This window comes from Camelina sativa, chromosome 10 (genome assembly GCF_000633955.1).
Source record: "Camelina sativa cultivar DH55 chromosome 10, Cs, whole genome shotgun sequence".
Lineage (NCBI taxonomy): Eukaryota > Viridiplantae > Streptophyta > Magnoliopsida > Brassicales > Brassicaceae > Camelina > Camelina sativa.
In genome coordinates, this window is record NC_025694.1 from 19,721,646 (window position 1) to 19,744,102 (window position 22,457).

The window sequence follows — 22,457 nt, forward strand, 5'->3', positions numbered from 1 at the left end:
AAAAAAAAAAAAAAATGGGCGAAGAATCCGAAATCGCCATGGCTTCCGACGCAGATCGAAACCTAACCCAGAAAATCGCCAAGATCCTAAACGAGTCCCGCACATCATACGCTACTCACAACCGAAAGCTAAAGGAGCTCGCCACAATCCGGTCGAAACTATCTTCACCTGAGTCCGACCACGAAGAGGACTCCTCGTCCTCGTCTTCTCCTTCTTCAGTCCGTAGATTCTCTTCCGTGTTTTTCAAAACCCTAACCCCTCTTTTCATCGCCGCTCAACGGAGAACCGCGGCGGCGGAGCGTGTTGTTCGATTCGCGGCGGAATTCGCTTGTCTTCGTTGTAATAATCCAGATGGTGATTCCGATTGCGACGAGTTTCTAGAAGAGTTTCTAAAGTTTCTGGTGGCTGGGTCTGTGGCTGCGAACAGAAACGCTAGGTTTAGAGCGTGTCAGATAATCTCAGAGGTATCATAAGAGTATTACGATTCAGTTTACTGGGTAAAGGTCTTTTAGGTCAAATATGAGATTAGCTTGTTTGGATTTTGAGACCTTATTCTTCTGTACATTTGTGTTCTTTACAGATTATATTGAGGCTGCCAGATGAAGTGGAAGTAGCGGATGAATTGTGGGATGATGTAATTGATTGTATGATGGTGCGTGTTCGGGATAAAGTTCCTGTTATCCGTACGTTTGCTGTCAGGTCACTTTCACGTTTTGTGAACGATCCTGAGAACAGTGACATTCTTGATTTGCTTCTTGAGGTGCTTCCCCTGGAACAGAATCCGGTAAAGTTTCTGTCTTGTTGTACTTAAATAGCTACATCCTAAATCACATTTTGAATGTAAGTCATCATGCCTGCCAAAGTCTTATTGCTTTAGCTTTTTAATGTTTTCAGGAGGTACGCAAAACAATTGTTCTGTCTCTGCCTCCTTCGATTGCAACCACCCAAGCAATTATTGATTGCACGCTCGATGTTAATGAATCAGTACGCAAAGCTGCTTACTCAGTTCTTGCAAATAAAGTTCCTCTTCAGAGTCTGAGGTGAATTTGGGCTTTTAGAGCTTTGGTCTCTTTATTTCTTCTTCATCGTTTTGCATAGTCAGATTCAGCCTAAAGTTTCTGTCTCTTTTACTTTATTCAGATAGAAGCTTTATACCATTTTTTTTAGTAACAAATGTTCTACACTTGACCTTATTGACGAAAGTTGTATTTCCTCTTCCCTAATGTCCTTCTCTTTCTCCTGACTGGTATTTCTTTCATTTTGTTGTGTTAGCATCAAGCTTAGGACCACAATTCTTCAGAGAGGACTTGCTGACCGTGCTGTAAATGTTTCAACGGAATGTTTGAAGCTAATGAAAGATCAATGGCTGTCAAACTCTTGTCAAGGCGATCCTATTAAATTTCTTAAATACCTTGATGTTGAAACATATGAATCTGTAGCAGAATCGGCGTTGGAAGTTCTGTTAAGTGAAGGATTGATAATGCCCACCGATGACAAAAGCATCCAGCAGTACATATTGTCAGCAGATGGTGAAGCTAGAGGTCTGTTGAAATCTGGACTATATATGCAATGCATAAGTTTCTGCATGTGCTTATATTTTCTTTACCTGTGTTAGATGAGAGCGCGTGTTCTGCACCCAGCATCCAACTTATGGAGCCAGAGATTGCTCTTTACTGGAGGATTATATGCAGGAAATTGAACAAAAGTGCTCAAGTAAGTCTGTAAACTTACCAACTATTCATTTCTCTGGTGTTAGGTACTTTTATGCTATAAACATGTATTTCTTGAAGCCACAAGTCCTGAAATATTAACCTATTTAGCTTAACTGGATGATAATGTGCTTAAACTGAGATGCTTTTGATGAATTCCATAACTGACTGCTTGATTCACGAACCAGAGAATGCCAATTTCTACTGGCATTATTTTGGTCGTTGGACAATTTCTATTTAAATTTCCTGTGATGATTTGTCTAAACCGGTTTTCCTTCTGATTTCAAGTTACCATTTAACTGCCAATTTTTTTGCTTCGAACACCAGACATGTCAAACAAAAACGTCTCAGAAATTAATGCATCAGTACTATCCAAATTATAAAACACATATTGACAGTTTGCATCACATTCTTCTATTGCATAGCCTTTTTGGTCGAGAACGCATATATATCTATAGGTTGTGCCTAAACTAAGTCAAAATCCTCTTAGAATATATTGTTTGCTATACAGTTAGTGTATGAACTTTGAAATACAATTCCTGGTTCTTGTAATGATTTTATGCTCGTAGTAGTAGTTTTATATTCATGTATGGGACACACTAAAAATGATGAGATTGTCATACAGGCAAAGGGTTCTGATGCTGCTACTGCTATGGGAGCTGAGGCAGCAGTTTATGCTGCTGAAGCTTCAGATGCTAATGATTTGCTGGAAAGAATTCTTCCTGCATCAGTTTCTGATTATGTTGATCTAGTTAAAGCTCATATAGAAGCTGGTGAGCCCAAATATATTTTTTTAAATCCCAAAACATAGTTGTTTTGTTTGGGACCCTCTGCTTATATATAATTTTCAGGACCAAATCATCACTTTGCTTCGAGGCAGCTATTATTGCTGGGAACCATGCTTGATTTCTCTGATGCTATGCTCCACAAGACTGCAAGTTCTTTTGTCCAGGAGCTGCTCCACAGACCTTTTGAGCAAGAATTAGATGAAGATGGGAACAGTATTGTGATTGGAGATGGTATAAACCTTGGTGGTGATAAAGATTGGGCTGATGCAGTGTCCAAGTTAGCTAAGATTGTCCATGCTGCCCCTGGAGAATATGAAGAAGTTATACTTGTTGTTGTTGAAGAACTAGCAAGACCCTGTAGGGAAAGGACTGCGGATTTCCTGCAATGGATGCACATGCTTTCTTTGACAAGTCTTCTGTTGGAAAATGGAAAATCTTTGCATTCACTGCAAGGGAAGGCTATTGAACCAGAAGAGATATTGCATGCTTTGTTGCTTCCAGGGGTATATTTTTTACTCTCCTCTGTCTATTTCTTATTGTCACATATCACTGCTTAGGGGCGCTTCTTGTTTTATCTTCTCTTAAATTTTGACCTTGAAGTTATCAAGCAGCTTATTTTTCATGTCAATTTTCCATTTAAGATGCTGCTGATATTCCATATGATCTCTGAATCCTTTTGTTTCATTGAAAAACTGTCAAAAGGTGTCAACAATTTTAAGGAAACACCTTATCATACAGTTGAATCCCTTTTGCATAAAAAACTTGGCACTTGCACAAACAAACACAGTTTCTGATATGATTCATGTCATGCAGGCAAAGCACACTCACTTGGATGTGCAGAGGATTGCTATAAAATGCCTTGGTCTTTTTGGTTTGTTAGAGAAGAAGCCTAGTGAAGAGCTTATAAGGCAGCTACGGGTAGCTTTTTGTAGAAGCCCTCCTCCTATTAGTATTATGGCTTGCAAGGCACTAGTTGATCTTGGGATGTGGCATAGCCCAACAGAAGTTGATAAGGCAATGGGACAAGATCTCTTGTCACAATTTGAGGATGAAAGCATTGATTTTGCCCCCATCGACTTATCCAATGCCGAAGAAGATATGAACTTTAAAATGCTCGATCTCTTGTATGCTGGACTTGAAAGTGATGACTGGAGAGCATTCACAGATAGTAATGAACATGAGTCGGTTAAAGCAACCGTTGGGGAGGGGTTTGCAAAACTTCTTCTTCTAGGAGAGAAGTACCCAAGCTTGCCCTCATCGTTTTATCCTTTTGTTTTGGGAAAGCTGATTGCATTATATTTCAGCGAGGAGTCAAAAGAACAACTGAGGTATAGAGATTTTGTGCTTTCAATGGGTAACTTTTCTCACCAGAACTAATACTAATAATTTGTTCTTCTTATTCATTTTCCAGGTTTAAACAGTGTTTATCTGTCTTCTTTGAGCACTATGCTTCCCTCTCCGAAAAGCATAAGGTAACAGAAACCATGATGTCCTTAAGAGAAAGAGGTTTAATGGTGTATTTGTATAACTCTACTGAATGATTTTTCATGCAATGCAGGGATATGTGTCAAAGGCTTTTGTTCCTCTCATACGTTCAATGTGGCCTGGTATTGATGGAAACTGTAAGAGTTCGTCATATGTTGTATCAAATCAACGCAAGCGTGCAGTCCAAGCATCCAGATTTACTCTACAAATGATGCAAACCCCGCTTTACAAAAAAGAGACAAGAGGTGAGCCTGAAACCCAATTCAATAAATCACCAGACTCACCAGAAGATTCTATCCAGCCTTTACTAAACTGTACTGAAGAAGGGTTAGCCATACGCATAGCCATCGAGGTTAGTTGCTTTCCTTAGACGTCTATCGTATCACACTTTTCTCAAAATCCAGGAAAGTTTAGTGGAGAATGAAGAAAGCATACATCTGACCAAAATTATCTTGTCCATTAATGCGATAATAGAGAGTAGTTGCACTTTCACCATCAAATGTCTTTTGCCTTTCTAGTTAGCTGAGAGCAATCATCCTCTCAAGATCTCTGTAACACTGGTCAACCCGTTTGCTAATGTTGTTTCCTATAGATGCTTAGCTTCAAGGAAAAAAAGACTGCTGCTGAGAAGGCATATGTTGCAGCACTGTGCAAAACACTTGTGCTGCTCCATCTGAAACCATCAAAACAAAATGTGATAAAGTTGATGAAAAAGCTTTTAAGCCAACTTGCAGATTCTGTATGTTCAGAGAAGGAGCTTCTTAGGGACGTGAAACCGATCCTTGAACATCTAANGTGCTTTCAATGGGTAACTTTTCTCACCAGAACTAATACTAATAATTTGTTCTTCTTATTCATTTTCCAGGTTTAAACAGTGTTTATCTGTCTTCTTTGAGCACTATGCTTCCCTCTCCGAAAAGCATAAGGTAACAGAAACCATGATGTCCTTAAGAGAAAGAGGTTTAATGGTGTATTTGTATAACTCTACTGAATGATTTTTCATGCAATGCAGGGATATGTGTCAAAGGCTTTTGTTCCTCTCATACGTTCAATGTGGCCTGGTATTGATGGAAACTGTAAGAGTTCGTCATATGTTGTATCAAATCAACGCAAGCGTGCAGTCCAAGCATCCAGATTTACTCTACAAATGATGCAAACCCCGCTTTACAAAAAAGAGACAAGAGGTGAGCCTGAAACCCAATTCAATAAATCACCAGACTCACCAGAAGATTCTATCCAGCCTTTACTAAACTGTACTGAAGAAGGGTTAGCCATACGCATAGCCATCGAGGTTAGTTGCTTTCCTTAGACGTCTATCGTATCACACTTTTCTCAAAATCCAGGAAAGTTTAGTGGAGAATGAAGAAAGCATACATCTGACCAAAATTATCTTGTCCATTAATGCGATAATAGAGAGTAGTTGCACTTTCACCATCAAATGTCTTTTGCCTTTCTAGTTAGCTGAGAGCAATCATCCTCTCAAGATCTCTGTAACACTGGTCAACCCGTTTGCTAATGTTGTTTCCTATAGATGCTTAGCTTCAAGGAAAAAAAGACTGCTGCTGAGAAGGCATATGTTGCAGCACTGTGCAAAACACTTGTGCTGCTCCATCTGAAACCATCAAAACAAAATGTGATAAAGTTGATGAAAAAGCTTTTAAGCCAACTTGCAGATTCTGTATGTTCAGAGAAGGAGCTTCTTAGGGAGGTGAAACCGATCCTTGAACATCTAAAATCTTTGGATGTTTGTCCCAGCGAAGAGCTTACACAAGATCAAGCCGATTCCATCTTTGGTACATTGATATTTTGCCTTCTACATTACAGTTTGGTATTAGTTAGACGTAAAACTAGATAGTTAAAGTTATGTTAGAGTCTATTTTGTTTACGCTTTAGAGAATTTGATTGTTTCTTGCTTATGACAAATAACAGAAACACTCGGAGTAAGCTACCACTTGGACATCACTGCAACTACAACAGTGCCAAAGACACCTGCTCCTTGCTCAACAAGACCAGCTCAGTCAAGAAGACGAGTAAGGATTAGAGAAACTTCCTCTGATGAAGAAGAAGAAGTAGCATCTCCTCCACCTTCTGCTTTGATGACCCGATCACATCGAGCAAGTAAAGCTGCTGCTTTAGCCAAAATGACAGCAAGCAGAGTGAAAATGAGCAATGTAGATGAGGATGATGAGGAAGAAGAAGGTTCATCTGACGTTACAGCAGAGGATTCAGATGAATCTGATGAATAATTACAGGGAGTTGATTTTAGGATTCGTTCTGTTGTTTGTACGTTTGTTACCAAGTCGATGTGTGTTTTGTGACGGTTGTGAAAGATTGTAGACAGATATCTTCTTGTAAGTTGTAATGAATTCATTGCTTGTTATGTGATCTCATGTTATGTTTGCTATGGAAAAACTTGGATTTGGAAAAGACAATATTAAAAAAATACTAAACACATGTAAGAACCAAAACATACAAAACTAGTAAACTACAAATGAAAAAAGAAAACTGGATACTGCAAGAATGAATTTGCCTAAGACTCAGGTTGGTTCAGCCAATCAAACTCACTCTTTGGGAACACTTTAAGATTATCATCCACTGACCTCTCGATCTTATTAACATTAATTCTCCACAACACAATCTTACTTTCCATTTTCATACCTTTGATTGTGTAGAGCCTCTGAAGCAAACCTTTGAGGAATCTGTACTCACAAGTCATGTACCAGTCCCCTTGTTTCTCCACAATGCGTTCAAGATCTCTGAAAGCTCTCATCACAAGCCCAACTTCCATTCCTCTTTCCACAAGCTCTTTCACAGAATTTATCATCTTATGTGCAATTTCCTTAACGTATCCAGCCTGACTTTTGATCTCTAGCAAGTGAATTGCTGAACAGTAAGCACCCGTAAACGTCAAGACCCAGTTACTGTTATCAACTAACAACTCTTTTGGTGCAGTTAGCCTGCTATGAATCTCTGGAAGAAGATTGGTTATAGCAGGAACAACAAATTCTTTAAACTCAAGCTGCATTGTTAAACACTGGAAGATATATACGGCTTTCTTGAACTCTGCTTTGCTTTCTGATGCAATATAGTCCCATAGATCAAACCATGGATCCTTTTCGTAGTTAAACGTCTCCTGTGCAACATGGAACACCACCTGACCAAGTATCCTGTATAGGCTCTCAGGCATTCCTTCTTCCTTTAGGCATTTGATGAGCAATGGCTGAAGATCTCTGATCTCTGAAACATCTATTTCCCACTGGTCTGAAGTGTGATCACAGACTACATCGTAGAGTCGTCTGATTGCTATCACTCTTGACCTATCATCAGAACCAGATGCTGCAAAGGAACTCAAGACTTCCACTGGAGTACATTTCCAAAACTGGTAGTACAATTCAAGGTCACATCCAACTCTGACATCTTGATGATTATCAACGCAAAAATGGTTGAGTTTGAAGGCCGAACTCCAAACATACTTATCCATTTTCGTAACCATTACAAAGATGTTCTTGGCAGCTTCCTTTGTATTTTTGCCTACTCCTGAGACCCCGTACGCAAACGATGCCACAAAACGGCATTGTTTGGCACTCCATTTGCACATTTTAGCGTCTTTCTCAAGGTAACTCTCGAGAGATTTAATCCCTCTTATCAGAAACTCTCTTTCCATCCCCATCCACACAACATCACTAGCAGATTTCAGAACATTGTGAAGTATCTCTCTTGTCAAATCGAATCTATTGTCGGAATCTATAATCTGAATCCCCATTTTAACAGCAGCTTTCAAAGCCAAGATCCAATATCCATCTCTATCTTTCTCAGGACGAAGCAAAACCTTGTACACTTCCTCACGTAACCTATGGAAGAACCTGTGAATGAATCCAACGTAAAGCGATGGCAAATCTACGAAGTAACTAAACGCCCTAATCGGATCTTGATTCACAAGCAAGAGTATATAATCACTAAGCTCTTCCCATCGTTCATTACGAGAGACCATAACGTTATAAGCTACGAAAGAAACAATGACTCTCAAGTAGTCTGTATCAACCTTTCTAGGGTTTTGCACCGTCAAGCAAGATATCAGAAGCGGTTTGATCTCGTCGAGAGCGAGGCCAGAGATCTCGAAGTTGTTGCGGTTTTCCGTGAGAGTTTCAGAGAGGTGCGAGATAGATCGGAGTCTGACGACGTCGTCGGAAGAGAATCTATAGATCTTGAGAAGCTTTAGGGTTAAGCAGTCTGGGAAATTAGAGACGCAAAAGTCGTAGAGAATACGAGCTTTTAAGTATTCTTCGGATTCTCTAGGCGTGAAGAGTTGATCGACGAGCGTCACTAAGCCTTCGTGGCTTGGAGTCGAGAGAATCTCTCTGGCTTTGAAGGACAGATTTGCTGCAAAATCTGCCATTGTAGGGTAGAATCTGAAGTTTTTTCTTGAGAAAGTTTTGGATCTGTTTCGTTCTCTTAGGGTTTAAGGAAAGAAGAGTTTGGAAGTGGTTGCGTTAATTATGCCCGAAACTGAATCCTAAAGACTGGACTTAATCCAAAACGGAAACTAATATTTTTTACTCTTTGTTCTGTTTTGTGCTTACCAAAAAATAATAAAAAAATTGAGAATACCTTAAATTTGATAACACAACATCAGAAAATATTTAAATTACTAGAATTTTTTCTTACATATTCTTTTGGTGAATTTGTTATCGAAAAAAGGACTGATGTATTAGTAAAATAGGTGAGTCGTAACTCCTATCAACAACAAATTCGTTGAAGACCACCTAGGTGTTATCAGGACTCCTAAATCTGAGAGATAAAGATAGATTGCGTAAGCAAAGAAAGAGAAGAGCTTCAATGTAAAAGTTCTCCAGGCTTCAAGTATTTATAGACTGGTGGAAAGATTCAAAGGACTTGACATGGTTGTTATTCTCTCAAATCCTCAGGTATCTCATTGTTTTGCATTCATGAAGCATAGAAGAAATAATAAATAGGGAAAAAGGAATGAGTATTGGAAACGTTCATCCATATATTGCTGGTCCCTTTGGGAAGCTAAGAATTCCGTGAAGTAACTAATTTGGTCTTTCATTTTCAAGTTTGGAAGATAAAACCATTTTGATAATTTGGTTTGGTTTTAGAATTCAAAGACTGTTTGGTGTATATTTTTCATCCACTTCCTCAGTACTAACTTTCAGCAGCTGACTTCAGAAAAATGTAAACATAATCCTTTGTCAAGTCGAAACTCATACCTGAATCCCCATTTGACATCAGTTTCTAAAGCCTAGGTCCTTGCTCTGGACCTTGTATGCTGGTCTCTGACAAATCAGTAGAGAATAATCAAGAAAATTATTTTTAAATCATACGGATTAGTTATGAACTAATGGATCATAGAAAGGCTTGGGAATTTGGTAATTTACTCAACAACCACGAGCAACAAAATCATAGCAAAAAAAGAGAGGAAAAACTAAGAAAGCAGAACACAACAAGAATGAAAAAAAAAATATAAGTTTAAATTAAAATGGTTCATTGAGCTAAAATATAAGAAAAGAAGCCAAATTAATTTGATAAAAGGGACGCTAAACTTCCGTGGACCAAGCTTTGAGTGAAGTAATAAGTATAAGAATAAGTTAACATAAGCTTCTTCATCAACACAAACTAGAAAAGAAAAAAATTGGTCACTGAATGAGATAAAAATGTGGATAATCCTTGCTCGAATAGTGGAATTTAAGAACTAATACCATTAAATTTTAGCCATCAATAATTTAAAAACATTAGGTCATTTTCAAAACTATTATATTCACATTACTAACTTCATAAAATTTAAAATCTTTGTTTCACATGGACAGAATTATTAGAAAATAAAAATATCATATAAAACAAAATAAAAATATCTTGTGATTTCTTGTCCAAAGGAATAAATATATTTATATATAATCCAAAATAACTCAATAAAAATAATAACATATATAATCATTAATATATATATATATATATAATGTAACATATATGAAACTTATATCTCCCTATTATTAATTTGGATGTAAATTTGGTCAAGTAATATTTTATTTGTAATATCCAAAAGACATATTTAAAAGTTAAAATAATTCTAAAAGAAATTTAGTATGCATAATTTAAATATAATATAACATAATAAAAAAAATCTCATAGTTTATTGAATTGTCTTTGTAGGTAGGGGAAGTCTTTGTATTCAAGTATCATGTGTTTCCTAGGATAACAATGGCAATGTTGTTTGATATATATGCCATCTGGTAACAACTAACAACTCCTTTAGCCTTATTTACAAGCTAAATCATGAGTAAAACCAATTCTCAAATGAATTTTTTCGACATTGGTAAAATCTACTTCGTCCAACTCGTTTTGGTTTGGAATAATTCTTCGATTCCAACTTTCACCTTAAGAAAATTCTAATTAAGAACTTATTGCTCAGGTAAATAGAATTTATGTGCATAACTGATACTAACTAATTCGTATTTATTTTACAGAACGATTTTAAGAGTGCATTTTTTCGGTCAAAAACAAAAAGTGTGACTCTCGATGACGGCGGATCTAGGGTTTTAACCCTCCCATGATCTTGATTCTGTGTCTGGTGGGTAATTGGGGGGTTTCTCGAGATTATATGGGATACAGTTTTTTGGTGTGGGCGATGGTTTGTCTCTATTTGGATGATTGAGGTTCCTCTATCGCGAAGATGGTGCCGATACAGGTGGTTTGGGAGATTTTGACAGGGATATGGCTTTCAATTCTGTCATTTGGTTTCCCATTCGGGGTTTATCCTTGTGATGGGATTTGTGATCTCGCAGATGTGCAACTGTTGGGGGTTGGAGAAAATCAGAGAAGGATACGATATTTCATTTCTTTATTTGGTTTCCTTTTGGGGGTGTCTCTTTGTGGGTTTTCTCGTTTCTTGGTATCTGGGGAAGCAATTTGAGAGGGTTTTACTGGGATTTGGGATCAGTTATCGACGATCCTCTTGGGTAATTTTTGAGGATACGGATTGGAGAATCTCTTCTCCATTATTTGGGATTGCTATTCTTTCCTTCTTTGGGCAGATGGTTTTTCCTATTCTGGTTGCTCTGGTTTGCTTGCCTTTTTGGTCTGGCTTTTCCTATAAAGCTGATAGGGGTTTCATTGTACTGAGGCACTTTTCGATTATCCCCTTTTCTTGGCATAGCAAATTGGTCCTTTTTTCTCTGTCTATTTTTTGTTGGTGTGTTTCCTTTCGGGTTATAATGTCTCAAGCGAGTCTTATGGAGAAGGGTTTGTCGGGACAGAAGGAGGGTGATGCAAGACCAAGACGCAGAGTCAAGATCTCTTTTTTTGACAATTCTGCGCTTATCGCCGGTTATTCCAAAACGGTCATTGGGAGATGTTTCAACCCACAAATGCAAGACATGAAAGCTTTGTTGCTCATGTTACCGCGCATTTGGCAGGTGGAGGGGAAAGTTGCTGGGGCCGACCTAGGCTCTGGTAAATTTCAGTTCGATTTTGATGAGGAAGCTGACATTATCGAGGTATTGTCAAAGGAGCCTTTTCATTTTGATTCTTGGATGGTGTCTATGGTGAGATGGACTCCGGTGGTGGATCCTGCTTACCCGTCATCTTTGAAGTTCTGGATCCGGGTTTCTGATGTACCAATCCAGTTTTGGGCAGAACCCACCTTTCGCGATATTGGGTCAGATTTGGGGGTGGTTGAAGCGGTTGATATTGACCGTGGGAGGGTGCAGGTTACGATTGACGGGCTTCAACCAATCTGCTTTGAGCTTGATATTGTGTTTTTTGATGGAGAAGTTACGGTTGTGTATCTTTTCTATGAGAATCTCCACGGTTGGTGCAAGAAATGCTTCAGTTTGTGTCATGATGAAGCTGTCTGCCCAGTAACTAATGGTGTAGCTCACGGTGTCTCGCTGATTAAGGGGGATCAATCGGAGAAAGCTTCTATTATGAGTTATAAGGGAGCAGTCATGGCTGAGGGGAGGAGAAATACGGGTCAGGCTGGGCCTTTCAGGGGAAGAAGTGGAAACCAGTATGGTTGTCCACGGTCTCGACCTGAATACGGATTGGGAGAGTCGTCGAGGCAGAAGGATTTTTCCAAGGGAGTCTCCAATCCGGGTATGCAAGATCAAAGAGGGAGGAATGGGTTGGGTAGGGGGCAGCCTCGTCAACGTTAGGTTTCTGCGTTGCACTTGGTTTCAGAGGAGGTGAGGGAGCCAAATTTTGAGCAAAGAAAGCACCGGCAGGTCAAGAAGTCTCTATTCCAGGAGACTGAGGATCCAACGGTTGTTCAGGTTGCTCAGGTACAAGTTCCAATGGAGCAGGATGTTCAAGTTTCTGGTCCCCTTGAAGAGGGTCATATTCTCGATGGTACAAAGGGTTTTGAGGAGAATGCTGTTTCCACTGTTGGGATGACAGAAACTGCTGGGGCATTGGGGGGAATTTGTTTGGACACAGTTGAGGCGGATAGGGTCTAGGACGAGAGCTCTGTCTTTGATTTGCGAGAGGAAATGGGGGAGGCCTCGTTAGTAGAGGAGAAGATCGCTGAGGATTCCGAAAGCTTGCAACATGTAGGTTTGGCTGGGAACTCTTTGGAATCGGACACTGCTGATGCGGTTTTACAGGATCTGGATACTGTTAGTGGGGGTGGTACGGTGGTCAAGACCATAGAAGATGCTGATGGGGAGACATCTGGTGTGCCAGAACAGGGCTCTGTTTTGGAGGAAAGTGAGAGTGATCAGTTGCTAATGGAGACCGATGGTGCAAAGATTGTGAGTGAGGGCATTATCCCTCCCAATGATGAGACGGGGGCTCTAAACACAGGGGAGATAGGTGATAAAGGAAAGAAGGGGAAGGGGTTTTTGGTGCTTAGAGGGGTCTCTACGAAAAAGAGGAATGCTAACATGCTTTTGTCTCCACGTTGACATCCTCCGCCATATGGTCTGGAGGCTGGGGTAAGCGGTGTTGCTACTAAGACCTAGGGAGGGATAAAAGTCGGTCCTGGTGGGGCCAAGCCACCAAAACCAAATATCAGTAAATGAATATCCTAAGTTGGAATTGTCAAGGTCTTGGTAATAAGGCCACCATTGGTCATCTCAGAGATTTATGGAAGACACATAGGCCAGATTTTTTATTTCTTATGGAAACAAAACAATGTTTTTCCCATTTGGAACAATTTGTAGGCCATTTTGGCTATAAATATTTAAAAACAGTGGAACCTGTTGGTTGTAGTGGTGGTTTGGCATTATTTTATAATAAAGATGATTTTATTATTTCAATTTTATTGGCCACAAACCGAATCATTGATATTGAAGCGGTACATAATGGCAAAGTTTTTAATATAACATTTATCTATGGAGACCCAGAACCCAAAAATCGGGATATGGTCTGGGAAAGGTTATTGAGGATAAGTATTTTGAGATCAACACCTTGGCTGGTTGTTGGCGATTTTAATGAGTTAACAGGGAATCATGAAAAACAAGGGGGTAAAGTTAGACATGCGACATCTTTCTGTTCATTTAACGGGATGATCCAGGACTGCGGTCTCTTGGAATTTCCTTATCTTGGTGATTACTTGTCATGGCGGGGCTGGCGTGATAAGAAACCAATTCGGTGTAGGTTGGATCGGGCCTTAGGTACAGAGGATTGGCATGATCAGTTTTCGGATATGGTAACAGAATATTTGCCTAAGATCGCTTCGGATCATAAACCTCTGGTGGTTAATATTGGGGTCAAACGGCCGTGTGGTCGTCAGTGTTTTATGTTCGGTAGGCGTTGGGTTGGTAAACCGGGTTTGATGGGAGCTATTTCCGAGGGTTGGGGAGCTGATGGCGATCAGGATAGTCCTATTTTGGTGGCCAAAATAGGAAATTGTAGACGAGCAATCTCTCAGTGGAGGAAGGCACAGGTTCCTTTTGGGAGGAAGACGATAGAGGATCTTAAACGACAGTTGGAGGTAGCCCAGGCGGATGATGCGGTGGATCCGGAAGTGCTTTCGGAATTAACTTCCCGATTGCGCGAGGCTTACAGGGCGGAAGAGATTTATTGGTATCAAAAAAGTCGGAATCGGTGGATGCGAGTGGGGGATAAAAATACAAGGTATTTTCACGCACAAACAAAGCAGCGGAGGGTGCGGAATCGAATAATTGGTCTGTATGATAGGAATAATAAATGGTGTACGAAGGAGGACGATATTTGTAATACTGTTGTATCTTATTTTGAAGACATGTTTACTTCCATCTCTCCCGATTCCTTTGAGGAGGCGTTAAGGGAGGTCAAAATGGTAATAACGGATGAGATTAATGAGCTTTTAACAGCTCCAGTGACAGAGGCTGAGGTTCGTGAGGTTTTGTTTATGATGCATCCGGATAAGGCGCCGGGCCCGGATGGGATGACCGCCTTGTTTTTTTAGAAGGCTTGGGCAGTTGTCAAAGCTGACCTTGTTTCCATGGTTAATCAGTTTTTTGAGGAGGGGGTTTTTGATAAGAGTTTAAATCGAACGCATATCTGCCTTATTCCCAAGGTGGCCAAGCCAACCCGGATGGCGGAGTTACGTCCGATTAGTCTTTGTAATGTGGGGTAAAAGATCATCTCGTAGATTTTGTGTCAACGACTCAAGTTGGTGTTACCTAATCTCGTATCGGAGACTCAGTCTGCCTTTGTGCCAGGTCGGCTGATCTTGGATAACATTTTGATTGCTCAAGAGATGTTTCGTCAAGGCCTTGCTACGTGGGGTTTCGTCAAGGCCTTGCTACGTAAAATGGGCTTTTCGGAAAAATGGGTTTCCTGGATTTGGTTTTGTGTATCTTCGGTTAAGTACAAGGTTCTGCTGAATGGTCAACCTAATTGTTTGATTATTCCTGAGCGAGGACTGCGTCAAGGTGATCCTTTATCTCCCTATCTGTTTATTCTCTGTTTGGAAGTCCTCATTGCCAATATTCGGAAGGCGGAGAGTGAAAAAAGGATAACAGGAATCAAGGTGGCTAATAAATGTCCGCCAATTACGCATCTATTGTTTACGGATGATAGCCTCTTTTTCTGTAAGGTTACTAAGGATCAATGTGGGGTTATCTTGGACATTTTAAAGCAATATAAGGCGGCCTCTGGGCAACAAATTAATTTTGTTAAGTCTTCAATTCAATTTGGACACAAGGTTGATGAGGATGTAAAACGTGAGGTACATGAGGTGCTGGGAATATCAAATTTGGGCGGGATGGGTTCGTATTTAGGGATACCTGAGAGTTTAGGAGGGTCTAAAACGAAAGTTTTCTCTTTTGTTCGGGATCGCTTACAGAGTCGTACAAATGGTTGGACAGCGAAGCAACTTTCCAAAGGAGGGAAGGAAGTCATGATAAATCAGTGGCCACTGCGGTACCGACTTTTGTCATGTCCTGTTTTCGTTTACCAAAAACAGTCACGTCTAAATTGACAAGTGCTGTGGCAAAATTTTGGTGGAGTTCGGGACAGTCTGGGGGGATGCATTGGTTAGCCTAGGAGAAGTTATGTGCGAGCAAGCAGTTGGGTGGCTTGGGTTTTAGAAATGTAGATGATTTTAACACTGCTTAATTGGCTAAACAATTGTGGCGACTAATTGAGGCACCTGATTCCCTTTTTGCTCGGGTTTTTAAGGGCAGATATTATTGGAATTCAAACCCTATGGATCCTATACGTTCTTATTCTCAATCCTATGGGTGGCGGAGTATCGTATCAGCTAGATCTTTGGTAAACAAAGGACTTATTATACGGGTTGGCTCTGGAGATTCCATTTCTATATGGACGGATCCTTGGATACCAACTCAATTCCCAAGACCAGCTATGAATAAGGGACCTTCTCAGGATCCTTTGTTAAAAATTTTACATCTTATTGATCGCCAAACTAATTCATGGCGAATGGACATGCTCCTTGAGCATTTTACTCCAGAGGATGCTGTTTTGATCAGGGGATTACCTTTGGGTAGTTCTCAGATAGCTGACTCACTAGGTTGGTACTTTACAAAGTCCGGAAAGTATTCGGTCAAATCAGGGTATGATGCTGAACGTTCGGCAAAACAGAGGTGTCAAGTGTCTCGTTTTGGGCCGTAAATTTATCTTCTCCTAGCGGGTGTTTGGCGAGTGGCGTGTCCACCAAAAATAAAGCATTTTATATGGCAAGTCTTATCTGGGTGTATATCGGTTTTGGCAAACCTGAAGAGGCGGGGCATTGCCTGTGATTCAGGTTGTGCTCGATGTGGGGCTGACGAGGAAACGGTACATCACGCTATTTTCCGGTGTCCGCCAGCTCGACAGGCATGGGCTTTAGCGCAGGTGCCGGTCGGACCGGTTTCATTTCCTACAGATTCTTTGTATGCTAATGTAGATCATTACTTGGGTTCTGCTAATCCGGGTGCTCAGGTTGCGGCTTTCCCATGGATTATGTGGTATATATGGAGGGCGAGGAATGCTCGTGTTTTTGATAATATTATGGATAACCCTGAGAATGTTGTACGATTAGCGATAGGGGAGGCTTCTACATGGTTACAGGCTCAGGCAGAGGAGGATGGTGCATATATATCACCGAATCCTAGTGCACCTAGCACTCGAGGAACAGGGCGCGTAGGGTCCCTGCCTAATGACTTCTCCGGTTATAGGTGTTTTGTCGATGGATCGTGGAAAGGGGGAGACGCATTTGCGGGTGCAGGTTGGGTGTGTTCAGCCGCTACGGAGGTTTCGCCGATGAAGGGAAACGCCAACTTCCGTCAGAGTCTTTCCCCATTGCATGCAGAAGTCGAAGCCTTTGTTTGGGCTATGAGGTGCATGATTGGTCATGATCATCGAGAAGTGGCTTTTTATACTGACTGCTCAGACTTGGTGAAGATGGTGTCTTCCCCTCAGGACTGGCCGACTTTCAAGACTTATTTCGATGACATCAAGATTGACAAGGAGGAGTTTTTTTCTTTCTCTTTATCTCTTATTTCCAGAAATGCTAATGTAATTGCGGACTATATGGCACGCCAAGCGCGTACTTCGCCGCATCATGTTTTGTTTGTAAACGGTTTTCCCTCGCATTGGCTCACATCATGTTTTGTTATAAAAAAAAAAGATTTTAAGAGTGCAACATTGCAAAATGTTTTCCACCAAAATCGTGTCCAGATTAAACAAAAAGAGAGCCAGCTTCCCATATATTCATTGGTGAGGCGCACAAACTCAAATTCATTGGTACCATTTCACATGAGATAGAAATTAATCTAATGTAGTATTAGAAATGTGTGATATCAAGTCATCTGTAGCTAATAATAATATGTGTCCCTAATCTAATAATTATAGTTAGTATATACTAGCCCTTGCATATTCTTACATTAATTAATTAGTATCGGAAATGAGTAAGATCATGCAATATAATCATATAATGGAGAACTAAGAATATGCGTGTTTATGAATTCCAGTACTAGTTAATAAACCAATTCGAAGCTGGAAACATTATTTTTTTAGAAGTAGTGTAAATTCGTTGATAAAAAAAATAGTGTAAATATAAAGACTTTTTGGTGTGTATATGTCAATTAGAAACTGATCAAATGATTATAGGGTTGATTTTGATACATAAACTAATACTACCGTGCATTGTGATATATAAGCAGCTCTTCTTTTTTTTTTTTTTTTTTTTTTTTTTTTTTTTTTTTTTTTTTTNTACATCATACTATATTAATACTACAGTACAAATATGAAACTAACCTTAAAATGTGTAAAGAATTACATTCAATTGCCATTAGAAAATTTTAATTAAGCTAAGTTAATTAATTAAATAAAGATAATTAGTTAAAAAATAAAAAACGCTAACAAATCAAATAAAAAAAAATCTAGAAAAATAAAAAATATATTTTCCCTCTCTAATAAATTATAAACGAAAATTACTAAATATTTTTTTAAAAAATAGAAACCAATCAGAATTTCAAAAACTAAGATTTTATATCCAAGTACCCAATAAAATTATTGTTAATAACTAAATTTCGAAGAATTTTTTAAGATTTCAAATTATGATTCTCCTATCATCTTTATTGTTTTTTATTTACAAATTGTTTGGAATTTTCATATAATACTTATGATTAATAAAATGCAGAAATTTTTCTGCATATGTTGTGATTTTATTTTTTTAAAACGAAGATATATTACTCAATCTATAAAACATTTTGTATTTTAATCTCAACATTGGTGAGATGATAAAACTAAATTTATATAGATGATAAATTAAAAAAATTTATTTGTTCACAATTATAATATTAAAATTACTACTTCATATTTCACAATATAATGATGCAAATACAAAAAACAAACAATATAAAATTGTATTATACGTCAAAAATAAAATACTATAATATTCTAACATAATTAGTATCAAAAAGACTAATAGATTTATATAACAATTAACAATATATATTATTTCAAACAAAATAACTTTAAAAAATATTTAAAAATAATTTTTATTATTATAATAGTTTTTTTTAATGTTGATTCGTGCTTTAAGCATGGGATATCTCTTAGTTTGGTAGTAATTCTGATAACATCGGGATGATATTTGGAATGATAAAAAGATTCCGGATCTATATTATCAGATAATGAGGAAGAGTGAGTAGAGATGTCAATCATTCGTGAAAATCGTTTTTATTTTAGATTTCATTTTTGAAGATTTATAGATTTTTTTCAAACCATTTAACGTCTCATTTAATTTCATTGTTAATTGTTTGACGTTCTTTTTTTGAATGAATTTTGATTAAAGAAGAATTAAAAATTAATGTGTACACTACCAGAGTCAAAAGACATGACTATGTAATACTTTAGGATCAAATCCAAAAATACTAAAAATTACACTACAAATTTGTTAGACTCAAATAGAGTTAAGACCAATAAAAAGAGATTTTTGTTGTTTTTACTCAAATTAAACAGAAATGAAAGCGACGTAAATCAATAAGATAAAACCATTGGGCATATAAAATTTGTAGGGATTCATGAAATTATAAATACGATAATGAAACAGGAATTAGATAAAGCTCAACCTTGGCTTAGCACCCCTATTTATAGATCTAGGTATTGACTATTTAATTAGCAAACTACCTAATCTAATTCTAATAGGAATTGGACAATTTCCTTTTTCTTTTTGGATTAGGAAATTATCCTTTTTCCTCATGTTTACATTCCCTAAACATGAAACTCTCTTATCTTCTAGATGCTTCTAGTGCCTTCTAATCTTGTGTAAGTCTTCAAGCTATATAATTGCCGACATAGATAACTCGATACTATGTTCTTGTACTAGTGCTGTGTCCTTCTGATGTAGTTCATTTTGTCGTTCAAATAATGCATCTTCAATCTCCCCCTTTTTATCTTTGTGCTTCTCAAGCATAAACATCTTGTTTTTGTGTGTTTATCTTTTAGATTTCCTTGAATCTGATTCAAAGTTCAAAGTCTTAAAAGATAATCCCGTCTAAAACTCGTCCAAAAGATAAACAAAAAGAAAACATCCAAACACAAGGTCAATTGAATGAAAACATGACATAAAGCTCTCCCGGAATCTCAGACCACAAAAACTCCCCCAGAATCTCAGATCAGCTCCTTTTCCTTCTCCCCCTGCTTGAGAACACAACAGTTAAAAACATCTAAATCATCTTTGAGAGAGGATGATTATGTATGAGCCTGTGTACTACTTCTATAAGTCTCTGTAAAGCTTGTGCTGTGTCAACCAAAGCTTCATACGAGATCTCAACATTTTCTTGAGCAATGTGTGGCACACGAATGCTACCCAACTGAATTATTTCAGAAGTAGAAGAAGACCCCTCATCTGGTTGCTTGCTAACTGGAGAAACTGGCGTCGTCTCTTTACTTTCAGGAATCAGTTTATACTTCACACCATATGCATACCCTGTTCTGACATCCTTAGTATAAAGCTCAACATATACATCTTGCTCTTCATCTGACCATTCAAGTGGACCTTCTTGAACTCTAAGTGTTTCAAAGATCGTTCTTGGAAAAATCACATAACGTGTAGCATCATTCCAACTCATGTTCATAATCTGATCATAAATCAACTGCCCAAAATCAAACCGAATGCCCTTGATAATCTTGTACACTACTCGAGCTCGCTTAACTGAAAGATGATCCCTGTGTTTCGAGGGAACCCAATTATACGCTGCCAACATCAAAAGAGCTGCATTTTCTTCAGGTAGATCCCTAACTTTCAAATTAGCCCAAGTCAACTTGTCTCTGTCACTTAAAAATTCTGCGAGTTCATCCTTACTCAACTTATCTAATGCTGCATCAGCTTTCTTCTCAGCTTTAGTCAAAGGCGCAATACTAAAAGCCTGATTAATTGCTTTAGGAGAAAATTCATATCAATGTCGCCTCACAAACACTTGAACACCATCCTTTCCCTTTCCATTTGGCAAATTTGCATAAAATTCAGAAATAACCTCTTTGACATAAATAGAAGGATCAAGAACTGTAGCTCCAAGTCCTAATGCCAGTATCTTTCCAATGAACCCAAATTCATCCTTTTGAGACATATTCAATTGTCTCTCAGCCATCAAATTCCTAGAGAAGAACTGAGAGTACCTTAATTTGGCTGCCTTGGAGACAAACACATCAGAACGAAACCCAGATTTAGCCCGAACACTCCTAGCACTTGACTCTGCGGATCTTGATCGTTTTGATTTCTTCTTGCTAGCGGAGGCAACTTCTCTCTGTTTCTTGCTCCTCTGCTTCTCAGTGTGTCTCTCAATCTGCTCTTGTACAGAGATTTCTTCAACCCCAATCTCTGTATCAGACTCCGAAACAAAATCCTTCCCTTTTCTCTTGCCAACAAACTCCACTTCATCATCCATTGGTTTTTCTCCTTCGAGATCCTCTACCCCTTGATCTACTTGATTTTTCTCGGATTCTTCTTTAGATGAATCATCATCGCTGTCAGATCCATATGGCACAATTCTTGGTTGAACTTCTTCATCATCATTCGACTCATCAACTAACTGAGGCGATTGACAACCCCATCATCCCGAGATATCTCCGACTTCCTTGCTCTTCGCACTAATCCACTTCGAGTTGCTCCTACCATCTCCGATTCGTTCCTTCTTCTTTCTCCCTTTTGTTTTTTTTTTCCGACACACACGAAGTGCCTCTCGACCTCTCCTCTTTCTTTCAAAAAAATATCTCAACAAAAATATTCTCGTAAATATTGAACAACTCCTTTTTAATAAACCCAAACCAAAACCTCTGGTTTTCTTAAACCACAATTGATCCTAATAAAAACAAACTTCTCAAGAACTTTTAACCTGTACCAGATTCGTAAACCCCATCTTCTCTTGTACAAGTTCTTGAATCATCTCGTGATTGATTCACATCTCACAAACCCCAATCGAAATTCTCAAGGTAGAAAATCGATCAAAATCAAGGGCTTTTGTGAAAATATCAGCTAACTGTTCCTCAATATCAACATGCTCAATCAAAACTTGCTTCCTTTCAACTAATTCTCTGATAAAGTGATGTCTCACTTCAATATGTTTGGTTCTTGAATGTTGAACTGGATTTTTAGAAATATCAATAGCACTCTTGTTATCACAATATACTTGTAATACTCCTGAATCCATACCATAATCTGCTGACATCTGCTTCATCCATAATAATTGAGTACAACAGCTCCCCATTGCTATATATTCTGATTCAGCTGTAGACATAGATACTGAATTTGGTTTCTTGCTCAACCAAGAAATGAGATTATTTCCCAGAAAAAAACATCTTCCACTAGTACTTTTTTGATCATTTACACTTCCTGCATAGTCTGCATCACAATATCCAACTAAACCTTTATTTGATCCTTTAGAATACCAAATCCCAAGATCAACAGTCCCTTTCACATACTTTATAATCCGTTTAACAGCTTCAAGACGTGATTCCTTTGGATTTGACTGATACCTAGCACACATACCCACACTGAAACACAAATCAGGCCTACTTGTAGTAAGATACAGTAAACTACCAATTATCCCTCTGTACTGCTTGACATCTACATCCTTACCATCAGGATCGTTTGACAGTTTTAATGAAGTACTCATAGGTATCTTGGCTTCTTTACATTTATCCATCTGAAACTTCTTATGAAGCTGTCTTGCATAAGTACTTTGTGAAATAAAAATCCCTTGATCAGACTGAGTAATCTGCAACCCAAGAAAATATTTAAGCTCTCCAACGAGACTCATCTCAAATTCTTGTGTCATGCTGTTCACAAAATTGTCCACCAGCTTCTTTGAAGTACTCCCAAAAATAATGTCATCAACATAAATCTGAACCATCATGATGTCATCCTCTTTTTCTAAGAGGAATAAAGTTTTGTCCACACTTCCTCTGTTATAGCCCTTCTCCATAAGAAAACTAGTTAGCCTTTCATACCAAGCTCCTGGAGCTTGCTTTAACACATAAAGAGCCTTTTTTAACTTGTACACATAGTCAGGTTTAACTGAATCTTCAA

The 22,457-nt window shown here is 38.5% G+C and overlaps 2 protein-coding genes across 2 annotated transcripts; one reads left to right on the plus strand and one right to left on the minus strand.

Moving 5' to 3' along the window:
- LOC104719379 (condensin complex subunit 3-like) lies at positions 7–6,386 on the plus strand. The gene is made up of 12 exons (XM_019230514.1): positions 7–464; positions 581–784; positions 895–1,040; positions 1,273–1,541; positions 1,616–1,713; positions 2,335–2,482; positions 2,561–3,000; positions 3,311–3,825; positions 3,909–3,969; positions 4,056–4,334; positions 5,514–5,775; positions 5,912–6,386. The coding sequence occupies exons 1-12, from the start codon at positions 15–17 to the stop codon at positions 6,226–6,228; spliced, it is 3,189 nt and encodes a 1,062-aa protein (XP_019086059.1). The 5' UTR covers positions 7–14; the 3' UTR covers positions 6,229–6,386.
- Positions 6,504–8,378, minus strand: LOC104720524. The gene has a single exon (XM_010438415.1). It carries the CDS (start codon positions 8,376–8,378, stop codon positions 6,513–6,515), a length of 1,866 nt encoding a protein of 621 aa, XP_010436717.1. The 3' UTR covers positions 6,504–6,512.